General features: G+C 32.2%; 1 protein-coding gene across 1 annotated transcript in view; it reads right to left on the reverse strand.

The window, feature by feature from the left end:
- Positions 1–223: 223 nt before the first annotated feature.
- The window catches only part of LOC143248085 (kinesin-like protein KIF21A), a 56,860-nt gene continuing 29,446 nt past the window's right edge, over positions 224–27,637 (reverse strand). Inside the window, 20 exon segments of the mRNA XM_076496521.1 lie at positions 224–403; positions 2,912–3,111; positions 3,758–3,928; positions 4,591–4,610; positions 4,613–4,710; positions 5,708–5,793; positions 5,795–5,873; positions 6,099–6,246; positions 6,249–6,281; positions 6,796–6,935; positions 11,494–11,614; positions 12,557–12,651; positions 13,070–13,301; positions 18,360–18,407; positions 22,173–22,332; positions 22,874–22,975; positions 23,285–23,404; positions 24,391–24,462; positions 24,834–24,902; positions 26,344–26,417. Of these exon segments, the coding sequence (XP_076352636.1) occupies positions 328–403; positions 2,912–3,111; positions 3,758–3,928; positions 4,591–4,610; positions 4,613–4,710; positions 5,708–5,793; positions 5,795–5,873; positions 6,099–6,246; positions 6,249–6,281; positions 6,796–6,935; positions 11,494–11,614; positions 12,557–12,651; positions 13,070–13,301; positions 18,360–18,407; positions 22,173–22,332; positions 22,874–22,975; positions 23,285–23,404; positions 24,391–24,462; positions 24,834–24,902; positions 26,344–26,417 (2,144 nt within the window). The 3' untranslated portion in view covers positions 224–327.

Raw genomic sequence — 27,637 nt, forward strand, 5'->3', positions numbered from 1 at the left:
GGCCCTAAACATTAGCCTCTTGGTTAACAGAATCAGGAAACATCTCAAATTCTTATAATTATTGAAATTCAAACAATTACAGTCTTTAAATCATTTCTTGAATATTAAGGACTAATTTTACAAATAACACATCAGAAAATCCATGAAAACCATAAAATCACATCTGTTTCACTGAAACTTGAATATTCTATGAAGCAGCATATGGTGAGCTGATTTTATCTCCTTTATAGAAAACAAAAAATAATGTTCCCATGGTTAACATTGTTTCTAAATCCCCATCTAGGATATTTAGTAGGAATCTTCGATTTCTGTCTTAATGTGTTGCTGTTATAGTCTTCCATTTCCAAAACAACTGATCTCTGGTGAAACATCACGTGCATGCCACATGCGCACTGTATGATCACTGAGGAAACATGAACATGAAAGGAAACTAAATGATAAATAATATAATATATATATACTTTCTATTTTTACCCGTAAATGGTAAGAAGTCCTTCCTGGAATGAAAAGCTGCACTGTTCAACTTGTCAGTTATACTTAGCCTAATTTTTCTAGCTGGTTAAATTTAACATTTGCACTGTGTGTAATAATCATCTGAATGCTACTTTATATAGCTTTTTCACTTTAGTTTAGACACAAAGTACAAATTTGGCCACAGAGCTGAATAACATATTTTCCTGTACAAGTTGGTATAAATAAGTAAGCCATGTTTGGCTAGAACTACAAGTAACATTAAAAAGTGGGTTCTGAATTTGACTGCAGAGCTAGACAGGGCTATTGATGACTTTAGTTAAAAGAAAAATTAAAAGCTAATGATGTAAAAATGTCACTATTTTACTACATTCTATTGTATTAATTAAAGGTATGTGGATATCATTTGTAGAAAAGCTCTGTAGTGTACCCAACTAATAGTAAAAGATTCTTAAAAAGGAAAATAGTAAACAAATAGTATTTAACTGAGTCAGAGTAGGAAAGAACCGTTTTACTAAAGAAATAAGAGAAAGTAAAGAGAACCAAGTCACCGGAAGAACCAGAGGACAAAGGAGCTCAACAAGTTAGAGGAGCAGCAAGAGGTTTCCAAATTTTGATGGATGCCTCACTGTAAATAAAAGATGCAAACAATTAGTATAGAACCAAAATGAAATGCAGTTCTTTGAGGGAGGGACATGTTTGGAAAGTAAACATGTTTTGTTAAACTTAATTCAGTTGTTTCATTTACATAGCAATAGAAGAACTAGTTCCTAAACACAAACAACATATGCCAATGAATAAAATAATTACACCATCTACATAGTTCAATAGAAAATTTGTTGGAAAATAATATGAGTTTGAAACATTCTCATCAGCAAATCATAATTACAAATGTTTCATGTTCATCTGCATTAAATTATAACAAAAACTTGACTAAAGATTTAGACCTATGTATGAAAACAAGATTTTAACCATCTTGTCCATGGACTTCATGACAGTTTGTTGTTTCATGCTATGTCACTCAGCTTGAGCCATAGAATAACAGATTTCTCAACTAACTTTTTAAAATCAGGTTCGATATCTTTAAAAAAAAATCTATTTCAGGCACTTGCAAAGAATTTAAAACAATATGCAATAATAGTTTGCTCTCTGCTGATGAGAATAGTTTATTATCAATGAAAAAACAATAGTTTTAAATTGATCCAACTGTTTAAGAGTGATGTACATTTTAAATTGGAGAATAATTAGTAAGATACAGAATATACAGTATTATGTGGTAATGAAAACTGTAAAGCATCTATTTCAGAGTAACAATTAATCAGTGCAGGGCGAGATTTTTTACACCGATGGGGGTGATTTTGCAACCACTTATGTGGACTGTTCAATTTGCAAATTGGTAATCTCTGATTATGCGAACCTGAAAGCTGTAAACATGCAGTCACACAGTAATCTTGTTGCCACGATACTTGCATGTATACTTAGGCCTACTGACTGATACTTATGAACTATCGCTTAGATCAAAAAGCTTAGAAGCACGCCTATATTAAAGATGTACATTTCGGCTACTGAAAAAGCCTACATCAAGGCCTAATTATGTAATTCGATTGGTAAGAACACGACAAACACACAATTTGTAGGCCTGTGATGCAATAAAACAATTCAGCAGACCAAACTGTAGGGGGGGGGATGATTGTATGCACCATACCCCCACCCTAATATGAAGGAGGATGTATACCCCCATCCCTCCAGGATCTACTCTGAATCAATGTCTTTCTAAAATGGATATCACAAGATTGGTGTGATCTCTTATTTTACATGACAGTTACTGAGGGAATGAAAAGATACAATAATAATATGAAAAATATTAAAAAAATTTATTTTGAGGGTGAATTGAGCAACTGCTTAGTAGAAAAGTCATAGTTTTAAACACTTCAAATTAATTGGTACTTTACTTCATTTTGACTATGTGATTAAACGTTTTAAACAAACCTGTGGAGAAAATATAATAATTTATTTTTCCTTCTTGAAATTACTTGATACATTTATTTTTTAAGATACACAGTAAGTTTGAATAGTTTTAGGTAGTGCTTAGCTGGTCAACAACTTTTCTACACTTCCTTTCTGGTAGTCTGTGCAACCTGTACAGATAGTTTTCTTTTGTATTTGGCATGTAACATAATAACTAGAGAGTAGATTAACCTACTTTTGTTACTCTGAAGACAAACAATGAGTCAGTTGTTATCTGCTATGTAATAGAGTGACTAGGGAATAGATTAACTTACTTTGATGCTATAAAGATAAATGATGTGTTGTTTATTATTTTGGAATGTAACATAATGATCTGGCAACAGATTAATCTACTTTTGATACCCTGAAGATAAACAATGAGTTGGTTGTTATTTGGTTTGTAGTAAAATGTCTAGTAGGTAGGTTAACTTACTTTGATGCTGTGAAGACAAATGTTGAGTTGGTTGTAATGGCATTAATAGGTGCATTGTGAGCCTTTAATTCAGTTATCAACTGGCACCTGTCTGCAGACCACAGTTTAATAAATCCACCACGACAACAACTGAGCAGTGTGTTGCTGTTTGGCAGAAAACTCAGCCCACACACCCAATCTTTGTGGGCTTGGTTCAGTGACTATAAGAAAAAAAACACACATTGAATAACAATTTAACCATACATAACTGATAAAAGAAAATGTACAGTCTGAACAAACAACCTTCACCAGGTCCCAGTGATCAAACAACCTTCACCAGGTCCCAGTAAGTATCATAATGTTCATCCCTGTATTATTTTTAACCACTTTTTTGTATTTTAAGATTTTATAATGGTATAAGTGTATAACTTTCATGAAAGGCAATACAGAATGCATAATTTAGCCCTGTAGAAAATACATTTAATTAATGAATGCCATACTACTCAGCTACATCTAAATCTTGGAGAGCTTGCAGAGAGTGATAACTGTAGCACTTACTCAGAGATTCAATTGGTATGGGAAATGCTTATGAATTTGCTTTAAAAATTAGATTTTTTTAAAATAAAGCCTTTACAAAAAAAAAACTGGTGAAATCAACAGTTTCTCTAAGTGGAAAGTTTGCTAGAAAGGAGGAAAAAACAAAAACAGCACTTTCTACAATATTTTTTGTTGTTAGTGGCATAAATAGCTTTTGTTTAAGAAATGATTTAAATCTATTTATCTAAAATACATAGAACAAAAATTCATTAGCATACCTACAACCATTTTACTTCATATAAAAGAGAACAAAGGATTTTTCATATTTACCTGGACCAAACACTGATTACCGAGATCCCATTTCTTGATGCACATGTCCCGAGAACCAGAAAACAAGTAGTTTCCATGAACAGCAAGGGACTGAATTCCATCATAGTGGGGAGGTTCAAGATTAAGTTTGGGTGTCAAAACACCACTGGCACCATCCATAACCTCAAACACCTGTATGCAATGAAAACCATTTCAAGAGAGATATTCTGAAATTATTTTAAATTAAATGCAATATTTCAAAAGGTGCACAAGAGTAAATGCTTTAAAATGTAAATGTTTTTTTTGTTAATAATTTGTACAATATTAACATTAGGTTATTAGTTTTATAATTCCCAATTACATCATTTAAAGACATGGTTTTTCACATGAGGAGTGACAAAACCTTGAAAGAATCATAGATTGCTCTGGTCAAACTTAATTGAAACTATTAATAAACACCAATCAACACATTTTCTGACAAAAAAACAAAATAGGGTTAACTAACTGGTGATATATTAAAAACACAAAGATTTTGGGATATGTATTTACTATATTTAGAAAAACTAGTATGATATATGATTATACTTCATTCCATTATTATGTAAGGTAATTTCAATTAACATCGAGAATTTGAATTTTCCAGTGCTTAAAACACAAAAAACGTTCAACTCACAACCTAAGAAAATTCAAGTCCACATAAGAATTTGATACAAAGTGAATACCACTAATGAAAGTTGTTGTTTTTTCTATACTACGTCTTCTGCAATATCTAGTCTTAACTAAAACTGTAGGTAATCTTTAAAATAATAGGTTTTTATAATTAAGTTTGTACGAATTACTAACAGTATTTCTACCTTTATATAATGATCTTTGAACCAGTAATAACCAACTTGTTATCTTCCCTCTCACCATCAAGAGCGAGACACATCACTGCAGCCTGATGCCCTCCAGTAAGTTTGCCTATGCTGTGAAACCTAAAGGGCAAAAAAAGTGCTCTAAGAAAAATAAAAAAACAGAAAGAGAGAAAGTACCTAGGAATTTTTCACTGTTAAACTCAATATTACCCAGTTCTGATATATAAACAATTTAAGTAATAATGTAATTTTATAATCCAAACCTGAAGCAAGAGGGAATCCTCAATAGCTGCTGCATTTGAAATTCTTCCACATAGGATTAAAGTAAATTAATCTACAAGACCTTTTTTTCTTTTTATTAGCTATATTTTTGGGCACCAGCAATACCAAGCAAAGGGTGTGTGCATACCTAATTCAATTTTATTATTAATCAAAATCTATACCTGCCCACCCTCAAATTGAAATTCTTTTAGAAAAGATTAGAGAAAATTAATCTGATACCTTGGAACCAATGAAAATTAAAGAATTCAACCTCCCACATCCAAAACTGTAATTAGGTTTCAAATTTAGCTACGAGCTAAAGGTTGTTACTTGAAACATTTAGCATCATTCTCTACATCACTATGCTGAGGTTAACCAGGTGAAAGCAAACATAGTTGCTACTGTAGTTATGTTGATTGTAAATGTATTTCTCTTGATTAAAATGGATTCCTCACCTTTAGTTTTAAATTAATGACATTTAGATAAGATCTTGATATTTGATGTCATCTGCTTGTTGAATTCCATATTCCTTTCTAAATGCTCAGCAATGTCATTGTTAGTGTTGGTTGGTTTGTTATTTTTTAATGTTTCATACTACAGTAGCATGTAAAAAGACTTTAGCAGCACAGTTAGTATTAAATCGACATCAAGTCCAAGATTCACACAATACGATACAACATTAGTATTCTTAAAGACTTTATAAACACAACTGGTATTAAACCAATTATTCAAGTCTCAGATTTACAAAATACACTATTACTAGTGTATTGTACTATGTGGATCTGAGAAGACAAGTTTAGAAACACAATTAATATTAAACCAACATCTAAAGCATGCCAGGTACTAGAAAACATACATTCTCAGGTCCCAGATGCGTACGATGTTGCCTGCTGCAGAAAACAGAACTGTTCCATACTGATCGAGTAAAATATCGTTGATCTGCGCTTTCACCTTGAGGCAACTGTATTGTTCTTGATGGGGTGTTAAACAGCATAGGTCCAGTGTTTGTCAATCCAGAGGAACTGAAGAGATTAAATTAATAACATTCCAAACATTGAAAACCACTGTTCTTTATTACACTGTGTTAGAATATAAAATCTGCAGTTATGAAAACTGAAAAAGAGAAGAGAAAAGTAGTCTTATTGTTTTAAAATAAAAACAAAACTTTTGAATAATAAATACTTTTAAAACAGTTTTAGAAGTAATATTAAATTTGTTATTGATTCTGTCATCTTAACATTACTAACCAAAGTGTCTTGACACAACGCGAGGGATTTTCTCGGATGTCCCACACATTAATGTATGCCGTGGAGACACTAAACACTAAGCGTGTGTATTCACAGTAACGTACTACATTTACATTGTTTGGATGACCACCAAGGGTTTGAATCTCTCTCCACTCTGAAGATCCCACACTTTCACTGTTCGATCTAAGAAAACAATACTAGTGTAAGTCCTTATTAATTTAACTTTTACTGAATCCTAATAAATACTCTACCCAGTACCATCTATTAACACATCCATTCCATATTAAGATGTTTAGCATTTTCCTAAAAATGTACTTTTTTTAACACTAAAATTACAACTGGAAAAGCAAAATCAAAAGTGTCCTTGACAAAACTAAACACTGGAGCTTAGTTTTCCATCACAGAACTTTTACCTTGAATTACCAAATTAGTTTTGCTCAGTCAAACTGGATCTAATTATGTTACCATTGTGAAGTCTATGATGAATAATAACATTTAAATCCTTAGTAAAAAAAAAAGATACACTTTCAATATTTTTCAGTAAAGTATAAAAGTTTATGTTTTTACTACAACAATCAACGTGGTCTGTCATGAGGTGAACGAAAACAATTACAAATTAGCTTCAAATTACAAATTCAAATATGTTTATTAAAGAACAGTGACTTGTTTGACAGATATTTCATAACCTATTCCTCACCTTTTGAACTACTAAATAACACATCATCAGTGGCTACCACAGATAATATAGCTTTGCTGTGACCTTCAGCCACGTGGGTACAGACCAATGGGGCATTTCTTCCCTGTACAGGTTTGCCAGTGTAAGGGTTAATATTTCCTCTGTAACGTAGAGAATGTTTACAGAAAACTTGTAAATTTTAATCATTTCTTCCTATATAAATGGTATTGGTTTAAACCCACACTAACAGTCAAGATTTTAAAGCTGTCACTCCAATGTTAATTAAGACAATATTCACATTAAAACTATTAAATATAACATTTGATTCTATGCAATTTAAAAATATTATTTAAATGCCAGTTTAGTTTTATTTTGTTTTGACAAACTTTAATTGTACAGAAGGCCAATTATCAACAAGCGAGATTCATTTGTTTGATATTTTCTTTGTACTTTAGATTCAATACACACAAACTACAATAAATACTTTAAACGTTTATTCATGTGAATGTTACACAAAGTTAGACTTTCTCTTGTTATAACAATATTAGAGCTTCTCATGTTATAACAATAACAATGAAGCAATTGTCAGTTTAATGATATAATCATACAAATGGTTGTCAGTTTACTGACAAATAGTGTAACATGGACCTTTTTATCATAGAACCTTAAAAACATTGTAACATGATTAATATATATCAGTTTTGATTTATTGTTCTTACCTTTTATAAAATTTATGATAAGGCACTGAGATATAACTTAGATCCATAGATCCATTTAATTTTGTTACCGTTTATATGCACACTAAATTAAACATTATAAACTTTTAAGCACAAAGTTTAAAATGACACAAATTAAGTCAAATGCACAGAGAAAATACAAATAACTAATTTTCAAGGACTACATTAAATGTAGATCAAAATTTCTTTCACTGAACTTGTGAAACAGATTTATACAAATTCAACCTCAATGCTGAAAACAAGCTTTGGGAAATTTACAATACTTAATATAAATGTTTATACCTTGCAGTTTTGTACAACTGTACATCAAATGAGGTTATCAGAGGTATTTTCATTACTAAACAAAGACTTCTTTAATAATTAAGAAAAAAAAAAAAACACAATATGCTAGTATATAAACGTTTGATTCAGAAGGTACAAGATAATGTAAACTGTTGCAAGTGTATATACTGTTGACTTGAAGTTAAGTAACTACAGAAAGTTATCAGTAAATGATGAGAGAAACATGTAGAGATTAGATAATGAAAGATCAGAAGCACAGGTAAACGAGACGTGACAGATCAGACAGCAGAGGTAAAGAAACAGACGCAGCAGATCAGACAGCAGGTAAAGAAACGAGACGCACAGATCAGATCAGGTAAAAGAAACCAGTAAGATCAGACAGCAACCAGACGCAGAGGTAAAGAAAGTCAGGCGATCAGATCAGACGCAGAGTAAAAGAAAACGTACAGATCAGAGAGGTAAAAGAAAGCGAAACGCACAGACGATCGCAGGCAGACAGCAGCAGGTAAAGAAACGAGATCAGACAGTTTTAAAAGAAACAGACGCACAGATCAGCAGCTTAGGTAAAACGAGACGCACAGATCAGACAGCGCAGGTAAAGAAAACAGACGCACCAGATCAGACAGCACAGGTAAATAAACCAGACGCACAGATCGACAGCAGAGGTAAAATAAACCAGATCAGACAGCAGAGGTAAAGAAACAGAGGCACGCACAGATCAGGCAGCGTAGGTAAAGAAAGGCAGACGCAGATGATCAGACAGCGTAGGTATTAAAGCAGACGTACAGATCAGACAGCACAGGTAAATAAACCAGACGCATTACAGATCAGACAGCAGAGGTAAATAAACCAGACGCACATGCACAGATCAGACAGCAGAGGTAAATAAACGACGTACAGATCAGGCAGCAGAGGTAAATAAACGAGACGCTACAAGATCGAACAAGCAGAGGTAAAGAAACGTGACAGCGTATCAGACAGCGAGAGGTAAAGAAATCAGACGATATAGATCAGACAGCGTAGGTAAAGAAAATCGAGACGTTACAGATCAGACAGCGTAGGTAAAGAAACTTAGACGCATCCAGATCAGACAGCGTAGGTAAAGAAACCGAGACGCGACCGATCAGACAGCGTGAGGTAAAGAAACGAGACGCACAGATCAGCCAGCAGAGGTGTAAAGAAACGAGACGACAGATCAGCCAGCGCGAGGTAAAGAAACGAGACAGATCAGCCAGCAGCAGGTAAAGAAACGAGGTACAGATCAATACAGCGCAGGTAAAGAAACGCAGACGTACAGATCAGGCAGCGCAGGTAAAGAAACGACGCACAGATCAGCCAAGCGCAGGTAAAGAAACGAGACGTACCGATCAGGCAGCGCAGGTAAAGAAACGAGACGTACCGATCAGGCAGCGCAGGTAAAGAAACGAGACGTACCGATCAGGCAGCGCAGGTAAAGAAACGAGACGTACCGATCAGGCAGCGCAGGTAAAGAAACGAGACGTACAGATCAGCCAGCGCAGGTAAAGAAACAGACGCAGCGCAGGTAAAGAAACGACGCACAGATCAAAGAGGTAAAGAAACCGAGACGATACAGATCAGGCAGCGCAGGTAAAGAAACGAGACGTACCGATCAGGCAGCGCAGGTAAAGAAACGAGACGTACCGATCAGGCAGCGCAGGTAAAGAAACGAGACGTACAGATCAGGCAGCGCAGGTAAAGAAACAAAACACAGGTTAGTTAATGCATGAGAAGAGAAAGAAACATTAGATAAGACAAGTGGAAGAGAGTATAACCTAGGGAGATAATTATAGAGTAGAACTAACAGGAAATATTGGCTTAAGGGTTTGTTTTTGTTCTTTCTTAGCTTCTACAACATATAAAGAATGTTTAGCTAAGAGCATACAAATCCAATCTTATAAACAGAAATACAAACATCAAATTGTGTTTTAGCACTGAAATGTTTCTGTAGTGGATAACAACACAACAGTATGAGGTGTTTTAATTTGTACATTTATAATTTAAAAAAACAACAACTAATGTTTTTGGAAGTTTTTCCCGAGTCCTTCTGAGGTAACTCAGAGTTCCTTTCTCGTTTATTGTTATTTTATAAACAATATTTTATGAAACATACTTTATGAGATATTGGTGTAATTATTATAAAATTAATCACCAAACATTTATTAATGAACACAAGGATTTTAGTAGTTGGATATGTAAATACACACTTTGGTATGAAACAATGAAACCAGGATCAAGCATGACCAGCAAACTTTACAAAGATCGTTTATATTAGTGTTACACTTCAAATTCAGTAGAACTTAGCTCGAAATGTTAATAGGATAGTAAAAAACAGTCAAAGAAATTTGTTACTTCTTTTAGACTATTCGTCACAGGCTAAATCATGCATACACAAACTATATCCTTGCAATTATTTACAATGCTCATGAATTCTCCTCACTCTGTTACATTACCTTATTGCCATGTTTTACAACTCAAAGCTTGACAACACTGTTTGCTGTAAAACAACTACTAACAAAACCTACACCTGAGAGGTTGTTGGTAATCCTGTCAAACAACAGAGTTTGTGATGAAGAGAACTTTTAATTTCTCTACAATTCACACTGTATTCTTTTTCAAACTCTACTTCTGAAAAATAGAGAGATTATGTTTAATCATATGTTGAGAGGGAGTCATTGAGTGTTCTTTAAACCTAGCTAACAGTTGTCAGTCAGGAATTTCAGTTTTTACATTTAATCTGATACACTGATGCTGATGGTTCAATACAAATAAAATTTTTTTAACAGAAACTTGCCTTATTTCTTCCCTGTTAGGAAAGAGTTTTCCATTAAAATCCATATCACATTTATTAACAGTTTAACACATTTTATAGATATTGGGTGAAAGTTAGAGTTGTACAGCAAAACAATAAATGTGCAGATTTTCTAAATTTTCCCTGTTTGTCTCTTCAACCTGTAATTAAGTTTCTAAGGGCAGTGAAGATTATTTACCATTTTGAAGGGATACTTAGTTTGTGATAAAATTTGAGATTTGAAGGTTATTTTATCACTTAGGAAATTCTGTTTACAAGAATACACATTTTTTACTTGTATGAAAATGTTTTTTATGATCCCTTTCATGTTACTTAGGTTCTTGTAACGAGCACCAATGAAGGTGAACTCCTAAAGTATGTATTCCTACAAGCAAGAAAAGGGTTACACATCTAATGACACCATCTCATTACTAACAAAAAAAAAGAAAAAGAACCAGCTTAAAGGGAGTTACATTCAACTCTTATGTTGCAAAACACAGCTTTATGAAAACATAATTAGCTGACAGTGTATAAAAAAAATGGCTTTATAAATATATAATGACTACTTAACAGTTTGCAAAACATGGGTTTATGAGAGAATCACAGCTAGCTGACAGTCCATGAAAAAAACAGCTTTATGAGAGAATCATAGTTATCAGATAGACAGCAAAATATATATGTGAAGAGTTGAAAATGGAAATTAAAATCATAGGAAGGAGAAATGTAGTCACTTGACTCAACTGACTGTAATTTTGTTGATCACAAAGATGACACACACACACCACATACAGGCACTCGGTTAGAACCAATTTCTTTTTACTCAGGTCTGATATCTAGCAATGTATTAGCTTCAAACTGAAATGAAAGAAAACCTCAGTATTTACATCTCACCTATCAGGCTTACAATTGTTAGTAGTAGTGCCACTAGTAAGCCGAGAGAAAACGTTGTCTCCAGCATTACGACGACCAACAGGTGGGGAGTTGGGAGGGGGTGGCATCAGAGCTAGATTCACTGGAAATCACAAGCACACAAAGGCTTAAAAACACAGGGTCAGTTGGGTTAAACAGAGCTAGTAGTTTTAGTATAAGCAAAATACAAAAATTCATAACAACAGTTTAACATTTCCGTAAAATTATCTCTTACACAATGGTTTAATGATGCTCATTTCATGTACAGAAGCATAAATGCTAAATATTTCTGTAAGGTCCATGTTTTTGAATAAAGTAAGTAAACACAGGAGTTCTTAAGGTACTCACATATATTTTTTATTGTAAAAAAATTAATTTTCTCCACTCAATACATCTATTATAATCTACCAGAATTGTGTGTTATAAGCAAAAATAATGCCAAATAAAACTAACCAAATAAACACTAATAAAATAAAAGATGAGGAAAAACTCAATACATTGTGTTGCACACAAAATTTTATTTTATTCAACGAGTGAAAACAAAACTATATGAGCTTCATGCTACTTTCAGTGATTCAAAATCATTTCTCATAAAATCTTCACAAAAACAATACATTTCTGATTCAGTTACATTGTTAACTTTGTAACCAGTTGGACCTGACAGAGTATTAAAATATTGTTTTTTAGCTATTACACATAATACAGTACATAGGAAATAGTCACTGTTATCATTATCTAGCAAATAATGTAGAAAACTGATTTGCAAAATAACTCATTTTCTCCTGTAACAAGTTTGTAATTGAAATGTACAGAACAGAGAATATCAGTTTTGTTATGTTAATCAGAAAGTATTGTTAAATCACAACAGAAAGGGATAAAGAAATTTTACTCAATATTAGGAGAAGCAAGAATGTTAACATTGTTTGCACAATTCTTCTAATGTAGGCATTAGAAATAATATTGTTATCTCAAAACAAACTGCCTTACACAGAATGCTGCCGTAGAGTCAGTGTGGAGAAAGATAAGGGATTATTGAGATTTTTACGGCGGAGAGCAGGGGAAGTTTCAGTTGAAATTTTGTTGTAAGTCTTGCGCCTCAGGATAGGGGATGAATCAGGCTTAAACTTGCCAGGCATATCTCTGTTATAAAAGGAAGTTACATCATTACACAGTAGATTTTACTTTGTGGCAAAAGTTTGCCACCGTGCATATTTATACACTTCAAAGAGAAATAAATTTCTGAACATATGAAAGTAAAGAACATTAAGGTAAACTGAATTATAAAAATTCAGACTAATAATTCATGAAACTGTACAGTTTGAATCACCTAGTAAAATCAGTATTATGTACAACAGCAAGTCACTCAATGATCTCAACCCATAAAGACAAGTAAATTTTGACTGAGCCTATTTTCTTCCAGTTGCTCACACAGTTAAATCAAGAGTACCCGTTACTCAATCACATAAAATTTTCATTTGTTATTAAAATATTCTTCTAGTGGAAACAATCATGCACATAGAACTTGGTTTTACTTGAGGGATCCCGGATCACTAATCACTTTCGATGAATATTCAGCTTGTCGGCCAAGACATTATGAGTTGGTATCGAGACACTCTGTGTCATGTCTTCCGCCTGACGGTAGGAAATAAAAGGCAAGTCTTTCTGCTGTGAGGAAGATTCCATTTCTTCTTCTATCTTACTAACTGAAGGAACCACAGATTCATTCGACAGGGGGAACAACAGTTCTTGTGGTGTTGCGGTTCGACGTCGAGCCTGCCATAAATATTTTACTTAAATACCACAAAAGAATTTAATCTGTTTAAAAAAACAAAAAATAACTTAATTTTAAAATAATCAGAATATTTTATTTTTCTTCCAGGAATCTTCAAAGATAACTTACTAGCTTTTGTTAACAGATCACAAAAATATCAACCAGTAGAAATAAAACACAGTTAACATTAAAAGATGTATTTGTTTTTAAGCACGAAGCTACACAAAGGGCTACTGTGCTCTGCTAACCATAGATATTGAAACCCAGTTTCTAGCATTATAAATCTGCTGACATACTGCTGTGTCACTGAGGGACAATACTGAAAGAGATTAAAAGATATTTCAAACATACCTCCTGCATTAGAGAATTAAAATACACTTCATAATGGAAAAGAAAATATTAAACCATGTTCTAAATGCCTTCAGCAATTGAGAATTAAAACAGTGATTGATGTGAGAAATTGGAAATATTCCTTTCACACCAGTGAAATATCTCAAGAAGTTTTATTTTAATTGTTTTCCTACCATATTTTCTATCAGGTAAGTAAACCAAATTCACAAGTAAGAATGAAATGCCATCAATTACATTTATTTAAAAGTATTTTCAAATTAAGATATACGTGATAAACTTGTATATCAAAATAAGCATTTTGAAAGTAACATGAGCTCTATAGAAGCAGAATGGATAAAGATAAGCCTACCCTTTTACAATAGCGTAGGTATAATATACGCAAGTTTATCTACACACTGGCACACATTAAGTGTTTATACTATAACTTTTGATATAGTATGTGTAACTTCACAAAATTTTGTATAATTTTGGTACAAATTACAAGTTTTTTGTACACAAAAAAAAATAGATTTTTTAATGAAATACTTTTACTAAAGATTTATTTGTTAAAATAGTGTTTCATTACTAGTCCAAGTGAAAAGTATTTCATGATATAATTAAAAACTCTTCATCCCAAAAATCTCAAATATTATTTGTGTGATCTCTAAAACCTCCTAAATACAATCTAAATGTTTGTTTTAAGTAACACTATATTTTATTTTGTTTTATCTACTCATAACTATGTGGGATCTGTCAATTGACCAACCTTGTAACCATCATACAAAATTAGGAAATAAATATAAATTATGCTTTTTTTTCATGCTAGAATTACTACATATTGTAACATGAAAATACAAACGTTTAGTAGTCTAAATAGCTTAAATCTCTTATATATTTATTATGATGTCTTTCTGGTTGTGCATCAACTTGCATCAATGCATATATTTTGTAATATTCAGACACATTTCAATTATTATACATTACACACACACACACAATGTAGTTGAATAACAAAAAGAATTCAATAATAATTTTATTAAGTTAGCAACTAAGCTGTAGTTGGGTTTAAAAAAATATGAAACTTCAGACTAAAACACAACCTTCCTTCTTGAAATCGTTGTTTGAAAGAACATGGTAGTCTTTTCGAAGATTAAAATGGCTGAGAAAACCACTAAACACACATTCTAAGCTGTCAATTGGTTATTTGCATGTCATATATTAAAGTAAATGTATACAAGTGACCATTTTCAAAATTTGAAAAAGGTAAACAGGGCCACTGTTTGATTCAGTGCACAAGCCATAACTCAGCAAAATAAAAAGATATGAAGTTCATATTTCACATTCTAACTTGTCTACGTTAGGATTTCAAGTTACTAATTTGTATGAAACTAGACTTAATATTTTGAAATCACAAACATCTACTTTTAAACAGTGCTGCATTCAACTTACTACATGACTCACCAAAATCTGTATTTAGGTGTGTTCTTTCAATATTTACTTTTAAATTAAGAAATTAACTTTATATATAAGTTTGAATCATAACCTACATTCTGATAACAAACTTACTGACAAATTCACAAAATAGTAGTTTAATCAAATTTTGAATGCAAGTCAACAAACAAGATGACAGAATTTTTGAGCCATAACCCAACAAGAAGAAAGGGTTAACAAAGTTTTTAACTTAGTTTTATTTAACCTTTGTATTACACAGATAAAATCATTCTTCAAATGAAGCAAAAATTAAAAATTGAGTGAAATTTGTAATTTTTTTGCTAGTTTTCAAAGTGAATTTTTTCATGCACATAAACCAGTTACATGTTAGACCATAAAGAAACTCCAAGATCAATTTTCTGATTTACAGAATGCAGTTCTTACAAAAATTTTCAAAACTTATGAATACCTTATCTCTCCTTCCTAAAGTGTCCACATTTGTTGAGTCAGATTCCTGGCTTAGATTCCTGAAGAGAAAAATAAAACAAATCAAGACTGGATGATGAAACAGAAGACACAACTTTGAAGTATTGGTTTATAAAAAATACACAAGCTGAAATTAAATTGTGGAGTGAAATTTCAGTAGAAAGACATAAAAAAAGTGAAGTTAGATAAAAAACAGTATATACCATGAAAAGATGTAACTAGACTACAAAAAGATGTTAAACAGATGGAAGAAAAACCGACTACAAATGATATGAAATAGATAAAAAACACTCGTAAACAGACCTATGCAAATGATGAATGAACTGCAATAGATATGAAACTTTTAGATAAAAAAAACAAAGAAAGCAATCAGTTTAAAGAATAAATTATGAGAGAGAAAAGAGAAATCAAAGGAACAATATGTTTTATGAAAAGCAAAAAAAGAGAAAGAGAGAGAGAAGATGGAAAAACAACAATAAATGAAGGAAATATACAAAATGACATTTAAAATGTACAAGTCAAAACAGTAATTTTCTGATTTCAGAAAAATCTTACTAATGGTATTACACAATGTTAAAAACAAATTTATTTGTAAAGCTTTGTTACTAACTAATTGAAAAAATGTATAAAATAACTAATACTGATCCAAACACCTCACCGAATGAGCGGAACTCTTCAAACTGAAAACTATTACTTGATTAAGAACTCACGTAACAAATGTGAAAACATCACTTATACATTTTATTAACTAGAGCACTCTATTAACTAGTATTTATAACTGGTCTTTCACTTCTAGACATTCATAAAACCTGACAGAATTTTGTGACATCATTTAGAACATTCTACTAGATGCATTTCTATACACTTACTTCACCTTAATATCATGCTCCTTCTAGCTAACATTAAAACTGAAACCATAGGTTCTTGATGACAAGAAACTCACTTGAAATAAAAATGTATCTCAGAATGGTTGGCGTGGGTATAACACTTTTATTGCTAAGGAGAGAAGAACATTTCGAACTTCCTAGATCATCTTCAGGTTAAGAAAGACAGAGTTTGAAAGTGACCGTTGCTGGACATATCTTAAAGACAAGTGTATAAATGAATACAGGTATCAATATAGTGGTGGGTGTAAGGCTGAATTGATCACTTGAGATTCACTATACTGGTGCAGGTACATTGACGATACAATTGCTGGATTCACATCTACAGAACATACACTTAGTTTCTTTTAACCATGTTAACTCGATACACCCCAACATTAAGTTCACCTGTGAACAGGAAAGAAACTAACCAAATAACATTTCCTAACCTCAAGATCACCAGAACTGATACACAATTCAAAACAGAAATCCACATAAAAAAAATCACCCATACTGGATTATATATTCCCTGGAACTCAGCACGGAAACAAATCAAAAACATAACATATTAAGAAACCAAATAAATGCAGCCACAAAACTATGTTAACCTGATAAAATTAATGATAAAATCAACAAAATAAAACATTTTGTTTCATTAACAACAAATTTCCTCAAAAAAAAAAAAAAATGTGGAAAAAAGTATATGCACACGCTGAGACCAACAACAATAAATCCCAAGATGCTACAAACTACAAAACCTTATACTGCTGCATACCATGTTCTAGACATCAGCAAAAAAAAGAAAGAAAACAAACATTCCAGTAAACACCAAATTTATTCAAAACCAGGTACAAAACTGAAATCCATACTATGTAAAAACTACACCGACAAACATAATTTATAAAATACAATGCAACAGCATGCCAGGACTTCTTTATTGAGAAACAAGTAGAAAATGGAAACTAGATTCAAAGAACACAGAAAAAACACCTTCACACATTTTTAAACACTGCAAATCAAATAAACATGACATAGCCATAGAAAACACCTAGATATTAAATAGGGAAACAAATATAAATAAATGCAAAATCACAGAAGCCCTACTTATACAGCAACTAAAACCAAAATTAAATCAGCATAAAAGAACGCCTTTATACCTATACTAATTAATAACCTAACATCTACCTACAACGCCCCCTACAATCCTGTACTCGTTTATACTCTCATCCGAAGACGTGTCCAGCAACGGTCACTTTCAAACTCTTTCTTAACCTGAAGATGACCTAGGAAGGTCTAAACGTTGTTCTCTCATTAGCAGTAAAAGTGTTAATACCCATATCAGAACTACTGAACTCCAAATCTTTTAAGACTAGCAACACCTATGGGAATTTTCAGTGTTTCAGTTTGATATAGATCACGGTTTTCTGTTCTTATTTTTTCAAAACACCAACTGGTGATTCAGGGTACTGTTAAAAAGAAATGGGGCACAAGCCCCGTGTGCCAGTGCTTAGCGATGTCTCCGATTTGAACACTGAAAATCCAGCTAAAATGTTTTTTGTTTCTATGGAAAGTCAATAGCTTTTGATAACATGAGAAAACACATTTACTCTGTTGGTCTCATAAAATGGGAAGTATAGGGCATGTTGCAAATTATATACAAAACATAATAAAGGATAAATATTAACAAAGCATTTTACATAATTTAAAAGAGAACAAGCTTTAATTAAACATCTCTATTAATATAAATAAATATTAAGGCTCAAACAGACAACATCTACTCCAGCTAAGGATGAAAAATGGACTGAGTTTGAACTAACCACTCAACACATTTTATCTATGCATTCAAAACTTGAAAATGATTTTAAGAGAGCATCTACATTTAGTAAGAAAGCAATCCAACTTAATATATATTATGAAGAATTAATGATAGCAATTAACTCCACGACTCTCGTTTTGAGCATGCTCACCTATCTGCAGGGAACTTGACCTAGACGTTTCTTCACTTTTTAAATATTCTGAAATAGCATATAGTTATATCAGTCTTAAATTTCACTTTCCAGAAATGAGAATTTAAATGTAAACCTATTAAATTACAAGGCATATATAGGTTTAAAAAAGATTGAATATTATTACATGAATTAAGTAAACAGACTTAGTTGTTAATACAATTGAAAATTTGCTTTAATTAATATCACATCAAATAATATTTTAAAACATTATTTATTAATGACAATCACAAATTATCAGATATAAGTTACTGATATGGTTCATGTTTGTGGTGTCGTAATCAAATATTAATCTGGTTTGTGTCCCTGTTGTCATAACGAGATACCAATAAGTGATAATGTAAGCAAAGAAGTAATTCCAACAAGAACAATAAATATTGTTCAGTATGGATGGATTTAGTATGTATAAGCAAAATACAAGCCAATTATTCCCAAACCTACAGTGAATAAAAAGGTATGTCGGATAATATTTTCCATCCTTGATCAAAACAATTAATTCAGAGAAGTCTCCTTCCTTACTGGAACAAAATAGTTTGTTGTGGTGGTACAGGTGAACTACTAAGTTCATTAAACTGAGTCTGTAACTACAGCCTCTGAATATCTCACCAGAAACTGTGGAAGTTACAAACAATTTTATATGATTTTATAAATTGTGTTACTCTTAAAACCACGGTTAATATCTTCCAACAACTAGAGAATAAACTCTTAAAACCACGGTTAACATCTTCCAACAACTAGAGAATAAACTCTTAAAACCACAGTTAACATCTTCCAACAACTAGAGAATAAACTCTTAAAACCACAGTTAACATCTTCCAACAACTAGAGAATAACTCTTAAAACCACAGTTAACATTTTCCAACAACTAAAGAATAAAACAGAATTAATGCAAAGTTATGTTTGAAAAAATTTAAAATAAATTCAACAACTTGTTAGAAACTTCAAAATTAATAAGTTACAAGGGCTTGCTTTTAACAAGAGATTACTTGAGATGGAAATAGAGGTGAATGATGAATAAACCTATTAAAGTAAAAAACAGCCGTTTCAGGTATATCTGTAAAATGTTAAGCTCAACATAAACAGATTAATGCACTGGGAGACACATTCTGATACATTTATAAACAGTTTTATACTACACCATTCAATATGCAAGTTTAAAATGATACAGATTCTGTTGTATTTATAAACCAGTTTCACACCACCCACTCAAAATGGATGTTCAACTAGATATACAATCTGCTACATTTATACCAATAATTTCACACCCTACAATCAACATGTATGTTCATCAAAATAGGAATTCTGTCTTTATAACTATAATTTCATGCCATCCAATCCAGATATATGTTTATCATATGTAAAAAAAAACCCATTCACATACTGAATTCATGCACTTCTGTAGTGTTAAAATGTATTTTTTCACAACAGTAAGTGTATCCCAAGTGTAAGTTTCTAATTCTCAAACACCATGTATTTCACAGACGAACTTCTTGTACGGAGTTGTAATTTATTTACTGTTTCAATTTCATCAAACATCATGTACTCCACAGGTGAACTACTCGTTCAGAGTTGTACCTTATTTACTGTTTCACATTCATCAAACACCACGTACTCCACAGGTGAACTACTCGTTCAGAGTTGTACCTTATTTACTGTTTCACATTCATCAAACACCACGTACTCCACAGGTGAACTACTCGTTCAGAGTTGTACCTTATTTACTGTTTCACATTCATCAAACACCACGTACTCCACAGATGAACTACTCGTTCAGAGTTGTACCTTATTTACTGTTTCACATTCATCAAACACCACGTACTCCACAGATGAACTACTCGTTCAGAGTTGTACCTTATTTACTGTTTCACATTCATCAAACACCATTACTCCACAGATGAACTACTCGTTCAGAGTTGTACCTTATTTACTGTTTCACATTCATCAAACACCACGTACTCCACAGATGAACTACTCGTTCAGAGTTGTACCTTATTTACTGTTTCACATTCATCAAACACCATTACTCCACAGATGAACTACTGGTTCAGAGTTGTACCTTATTTACTGTTTCACATTCATCAAACACCACGTACTCCACAGATGAACTACTCGTTCAGAGTTGTACCTTATTTACTGTTTCACATTCATCAAACACCACGCATTACTCACAGATGAACTACTCGTTCAGAGTTGTACCTTATTTACTGTTTCACATTCATCAAACACCACGTTACTCCACAGATGAACTACTCGTTCAGAGTTGTACCTTATTTACTGTTTCACATTCATCAAACACCACGCACTCCACAGATGAACTACTCGTTCAGAGTTGTACCTTATTTACTGTTTCACATTCATCAAACACCACGTACTCCACAGATGAACTACTGTTCAGAGTTGTACCTTATTTACTGTTTCACATTCATCAAACACCACGTACTCCACAGATGAACTACTCGTTCAGAGTTGTACTTTATTTACTGTTTCACATTCATCAAACACCATGTACTCCACAGATGAACTACTCGTTCAGAGTTGTACCTTATTTACTGTTTCACATTCATCAAACACCACGTTACTCCACAGATGAACTACTCGTTCAGAGTTGTACTTTATTTACTGTTTTACATTCATCAAACACCATTACTCCACAGATGAACTACTCGTTCAGAGTTGTACCTTATTTACTGTTTCACATTCATCAAACACCACGTATTCCACAGATGAACTACTCGTTCAGAGTTGTACCTTATTTACTGTTTCACATTCATCAAACACCATGTACTCCACAGATGAACTACTCGTTCAGAGTTGTACTTTATTTACTGTTTCACATTCATCAAACACCACGTACTCCACAGATGAACTACTCGTTCAGAGTTGTACCTTATTTACTGTTTCACATTCATCAAACACCACGTACTCCACAGATGAACTACTCGTTCAGAGTTGTACCTTATTTACTGTTTCACATTCATCAAACACCACGTACTCCACAGATGAACTACTCGTTCAGAGTTGTACTTTATTTACTGTTTCACATTCATCAAACACCACGTACTCCACAGATGAACTACTCGTTCAGAGTTGTACCTTATTTACTGTTTCACATTCATCAAACACCATGTACTCCACAGATGAACTACTCGTTCAGAGTTGTACCTTATTTACTGTTTCACATTCATCAAACACCACGTACTCCACAGATGAACTACTCGTTCAGAGTTGTACCTTATTTACTGTTTCACATTCATCAAACACCACGTACTCCACAGATGAACTACTCGTTCAGAGTTGTACTTTATTTACTGTTTCACATTCATCAAACACCACGTACTCCACAGATGAACTACTCGTTCAGAGTTGTACCTTATTTACTGTTTCACATTCATCAAACACCATGTACTCCACAGATGAACTACTCGTTCAGAGTTGTACCTTATTTACTGTTTCACATTCATGATAGATGGCTAAAGAAAATAATTAATGCTCAATATTTAGACAGCAAGCAAAAAGAAAGAACAAATTCATTACTGAATGAATTTGTTTTTTACTTGGAAAACTAGCTCTTAGTTTAAAGTTCTACTCTGTTTCTAGGATGGAGGTAACACTTAAAACTGACACCTCTTTTCTAGGATGGAAGAGATACTTAAAACTGACTCACATTCCCAGGAATGGAGTGGCACTTGAAACTGACCCCTCTTTCTGGGATAGAAGAGATACTTAAAACTGACCCCTATTTTCATGATGTAAATTTTTGTGTTACATTCATACCTGGTTCTACACTAGCCATAACATAGTTATACAGTTCTTCATTAGCCTGCTGTAAAACATGTTGCAAAAGTTGCTGTTGCACAGCGTTGCTATCAACCACCTGCTTCAGCTTGACTTCCATTTCTTTCAAGTTGGCTTCCTTCTGGGCCACTTGGAAGCTCTGCAAGATATAAAGACACAAGCTAAGTTACTGTTAGAGGAATATTACAACTTTACCTGACAGTATTTCGAACTTGGGATCTGATAAAGAGGTGAATATAGTGATCTTGAGATAATTTTACTATTTCCATACAATGCTTTTATTATATTTGTGATATGAACGCAGTACATGTAGTAAAAAAACAAAAGAAAAATCTCACCTAAAATCCCATTCTTCTGCTGTACAAACTACTAAAACATGTGTGTACAAACATTCAGTGCTGTACACAATAAACACATGGAAAAAGATTCAAACACCATGATCAAAACTTTTAAAACACATGTTAGCTTATATTTTCACATGATTCATGTTTCTAATTTCTGCACTTGTTCAAAAAGATCTATTTTGTTTCTTTTACAAGAGTACAGTCTATAGCAAATAATTCTGAGTGAACTGTATTTGCGTGTTATCACAGTGTGAGATAGTAAGGCTCATTTCCTTATATGATGTGTTAAGAACTTTGGAGATCAGTAAAGTTTTTTGGTACTCGCAAACTTCTCACCTGATTAATAGCCATATTTAATAATTTTTCAACAAGGTACTTTGCTTCATCCATCTGAAGCTGTCCAAGGACAGTGTTAACATCCAGAATATCCATATCATCCTGCAATACAAGAAGCTTGTTAACATCTGAAACATCTTAGAAGAAGAAGAGGCTGTTAGCAATGTTTAACATCTAAAACACCTGGGCCATCCTACAATATAATTATGTGTTGAACATTGAAAACAATCACAAGTTCAAAGAGACTATTAACAATCAAAATGTGTACATCTTTCAAAACCCAAGTATAATCCTAGCATAATAATATATTACTGTTCATCCAAACACAATCTGCAACAACACATTCAAATACCCACATAAACTTATGAAATAAGTAATGATGTAAGTCTGTAGGTGAGATGTATAACATACTTTAGATTCTTCCATCTGCATTACACTTGACTGGCACTCTGAAATGTTTTCATGAACATAGTCAATATTAGCCTTCAAATTTTCAAGTTCATCTTCCAAGTCACGAATTACTGTTTCTCCCTGCAAAGTTAACACACTTAAATACCATACCATAAAGATTTTCAAACAGTCAAATTCTATAGTTTTAAAAATGCAGTATATTTATTCTGTTCATCTCTATTAACTAAAGTTAAAATTCACATGAATATTGTCTAACTTAGTTGAAATATAGAATTACAATGTTTGAGGTGTTTTCAAAGTGAGTTTTTTTTTTTAAACAAAAGTGGAAATGAACAGATGGAAAATAGCAAAAAAATATAATTAATGGTCCAGTGGAAAAATGACATTTACAAACTAATAACTTTTAGGAAAACAAAGTCTTAAACTGATACCAACTCGGAATAAAAGCCCAACTAAAAGAACATAATGTAGAAAGATTTGAGCATATAACAATCAGACTTTAATTTAGCTTTTATTATGTTTAAACTTGCTGCAGATCAAACTGGTTTGCACCTGTATGTTAAAACCTATGAATTTAGTAAATCATTTATCCCAGTTCTCATTCATGTTCATAACAACTGTTGCAAGCTGGATCAAAGTTTTTCAAAAATATGATGCATGACTAATTTTTCTAACTACTTTCTAGAACTGGTAAAGAGAGCAGGGATAACTTCACAATATTTATATATATTTGTTTTTGTTTTAATCAATCACTCTTAAATCTGCATTTTATTCTATCTACACACAATAGATAGAATTCCGCCTCGAAGTCGAAAGGCAGAAGACTTTCAAAATGTTGTCCTCTAAACTTGTTTCTCCACAACAGGCAGTTGCCATCCATTCTACAAAGTTTCATACATACAACAGATTTCAAACAATCACACAAAAATCCAGTCAGTTACAAAACATGCTAAAAATGGTACCGAAACACCCAACCAGTAACAATAGAGCTAATAAATATACATTAGGAACACAGTTAAAATTACCGTAACAATTATTTATATGAAGATAAACCTCTTTTTTTCTTCCATTAGTAACATAAGAAATAATATTTGATACTTCAATACCTTTCCATCTAATATTGCTTGGTCTCTTTTTTTACAAACTCTTTCCAAACAATGACTCAGCTTCTCTCTTTCCTGAAAAAGAAAACATAACAAGTTATTCCAAGAAGGAAAGCTTGTAAAATATTCGTTGGTGCTTCTACAGAAAATAATTTTGGTTCCTTAAAACAAACTTATAAACAAAATTTTTGTTAACATTCAGGAACACTAACTTAGTTCTAAATTTTTGAAATATTTCAAACGAATATTTATAACTGTATAACTGGAGTAATTTTAGACTAACTAATAACTTTGTGGAACTAAAAACACCTGACATGAGTCACAAGTAATGCTAAATGAGCAGGAACTTGAAACTTATTTTCATTAAACAATAAAGCATAATATTTAGGAACATTAACTTATAATATTAGCTTCAACATTTGTTTTAAAGTAATGTTTTAAATTACCAGCAACCACTTGTCCATTTCTCGTTCCACATTTGAAATACTCTGCTTGTTTAATGCCAACTTGGTGATCTGTTAAAGCAGTAAAACAAAAATATTTGAAGTGTATCAACTCATAGACTATTAAAATTGTTAAAAATGTCCTTTGATTCATTATCACCATTCATTAAATATTACCTTTCACTTAAACCAGCAAAAATCTAGCAGTTACTAATCCAACAATAGTTCTTAACAAACAGATCCAAAGAATGGTGTTGGATAGCAGTCAAAGTTTCAGTTTTTAAAATGAACAATAACATGTCTTAAAAGTGGTAAATCCAGTAAGACCAGTCTTTTTGTACTGTGTATAATGCATTTCTGTGTAGTTAAAAATATCCACATGTAATTATTCCAGAGTTTCCTGTTGAAACGTTTGAGAACCATCAGTACCAAATAGTTTGAAAAATTTGAGAACCATCAGTACCCAGCAGTTTGAAAAGTTTGAGAACCATCAGTACCCAGCAGTTTGAAAGGTTTGAGAACCATCAGTACCCAGCAGTTTGAAAAGTTTGAGAACCATCAGTACCCAGCAGTTTGAAAAGTTTGAGAACCATCAGTACCCAGCAGTTTGAAAAGTTTGAGAACCATCAGTACCCAGCAGTTTGAAAAGTTTGAGAACCATCAGTATCCATTAGTTTGAAAAGTTTGAGAACCATCAGTACCCAGTAGTTTGAAAAGTTTGAGAACCATCAGTACCCAGTAGTTTGAAAAGTTTGAGAACCATCAGTACCCAGCAGTTTGAAAAGTCTGAGAACCATCAGTACCCAGCAGTTTGAAAAGTCTGAGAACCATCAGTACCCAGTAGTTTGAAAAGTCTCAGAACCATCAGTACCCAGCAGTTTGAAAAGTCTGAGAACCATCAGTACCCAGCAGTTTGAAAAAGGAAATAACTTTTTCCACGTGTAATCTTAGCAACTTTCTCCCATATAACCCCCCCCCCACACTTTTACTTGCCAACATTTAAAACCTAAATGCAATAAAATACACAGCAATGAAGAAACTATTTTACTGTAACAAAAACAAGCCCAACACATATTCATTTATATTCTAAAAAAATCAAAATTATTTTCATACAATGTACTTTTAACTTTTTAGTACTATAAATGCTTCACTTATTTCATTAAACATTAACTTTCATTTAAATTAGTGAAAGTCCAATAGTTATGACTGCAGCAGTGATTTATAAGAAGTATTTTTTTCCTAAAGTAAGCAAGCAATACCAAATTAAATGAACTGAAATAGTTTTGAAACCTGAAAAAAAGTTTCAACTAATTGTTTAGACTAACAAAGATTTTAATGAATAATATATAAATTTAATTTCCTTTTAGAAAATCAAACTCTGACAGCAACAGTCACAATGTTGTAAGGCTAAAAGAACAAAAGGGCTTGTATTCTACTTGAAATAGTTGTCATAAAATAAAGAGGCTAAATATGTATGTTATGAACTACAAGCTAATTTCAAGCCCCACTTTACCCCCTTCTCTAAACGTTGCCACTTCTGTTTAGCTACTTTGGGTGAAAAAGGAAGACGTCTTCTGGTAGTGAGTGCTAGAATAGACAAAAAAATTACATCAGTACTACAGACAGTTAAATTATGTCAGTTTATTAAACTATCACAATACTACAGACAGTTAAATTATGTCAGTTTATTAAACTATCACAATACTACAGACAGTTAAATTATGTCAGTTTATTAAACTATCACAATACTACAGACAGTTAAATTATGTCAGTTTATTAAACTATCACAATACTACAGACAGTTAAATTATGTCAGTTTATTAAACTATCACAATACTACAGACAGTTAAATTATGTCAGTTTATTAAACTATCACAATACTACAGACAGTTAAATTATGTCAGTTTATTAAACTATCACAATACTACAGACAGTTAAATTATGTCAGTTTATTAAACTATCACAATACTACAGACAGTTAAATTATGTCAGTTTATTAAACTATCACAATACTACAGACAGTTATCTATGTCAGTTTATTAAACTATCACAATACTACAGACAGTTATCTATGTCAGTTTATTAAACTATCACAATACTACAGACAGTTATCTATGTCAGTTTATTAAACTATCACAATACTACAGACAGTTATCTATGTCAGTTTATTAAACTATCACAATACTACAGACAGTTATCTATGTCAGTTTATTAAACTATCAAAATACTACAGACAGTTATCTATGTCAGTTTATTAAACTATCAGAATACTACAGACAATTATCTATGTCAGTTTATTAAACTATCAGAATACTACAGACAATTATCTATGTCAGTTTATTAAACTATCAGAATACTACAGACAATTATCTATGTCAGTTTATTAAACTATCAGAATACTACAGACAATTATCTATGTCAGTTTATTAAACTATCAGAATACTACAGACAATTATCTATGTCAGTTTATTAAACTATCACAATACTACAGACAGTTAAATTATGTCAGTTTATTAAACTATCACAATACTACAGACAATTATCTATGTCAGTTTATTAAACTATCAGAATACTACAGACAATTATCTATGTCAGTTTATTAAACTATCACAATACTACAGACAGTTAAATTATGTCAGTTTATTAAACTATCACAATACTACAGACAATTATCTATGTCAGTTTATTAAACTATCACAATACTACAGACAGATCTATGTCAGTTATTATATCACAATACTACAGACAATTATCTATGTCAGTTATTAAACTATCACAATACTACAGACAATTATCTATGTCAGTTA

This window comes from Tachypleus tridentatus, chromosome 4, assembly GCF_004210375.1.
Source record: "Tachypleus tridentatus isolate NWPU-2018 chromosome 4, ASM421037v1, whole genome shotgun sequence".
Taxonomy (NCBI): domain Eukaryota; kingdom Metazoa; phylum Arthropoda; class Merostomata; order Xiphosura; family Limulidae; genus Tachypleus; species Tachypleus tridentatus.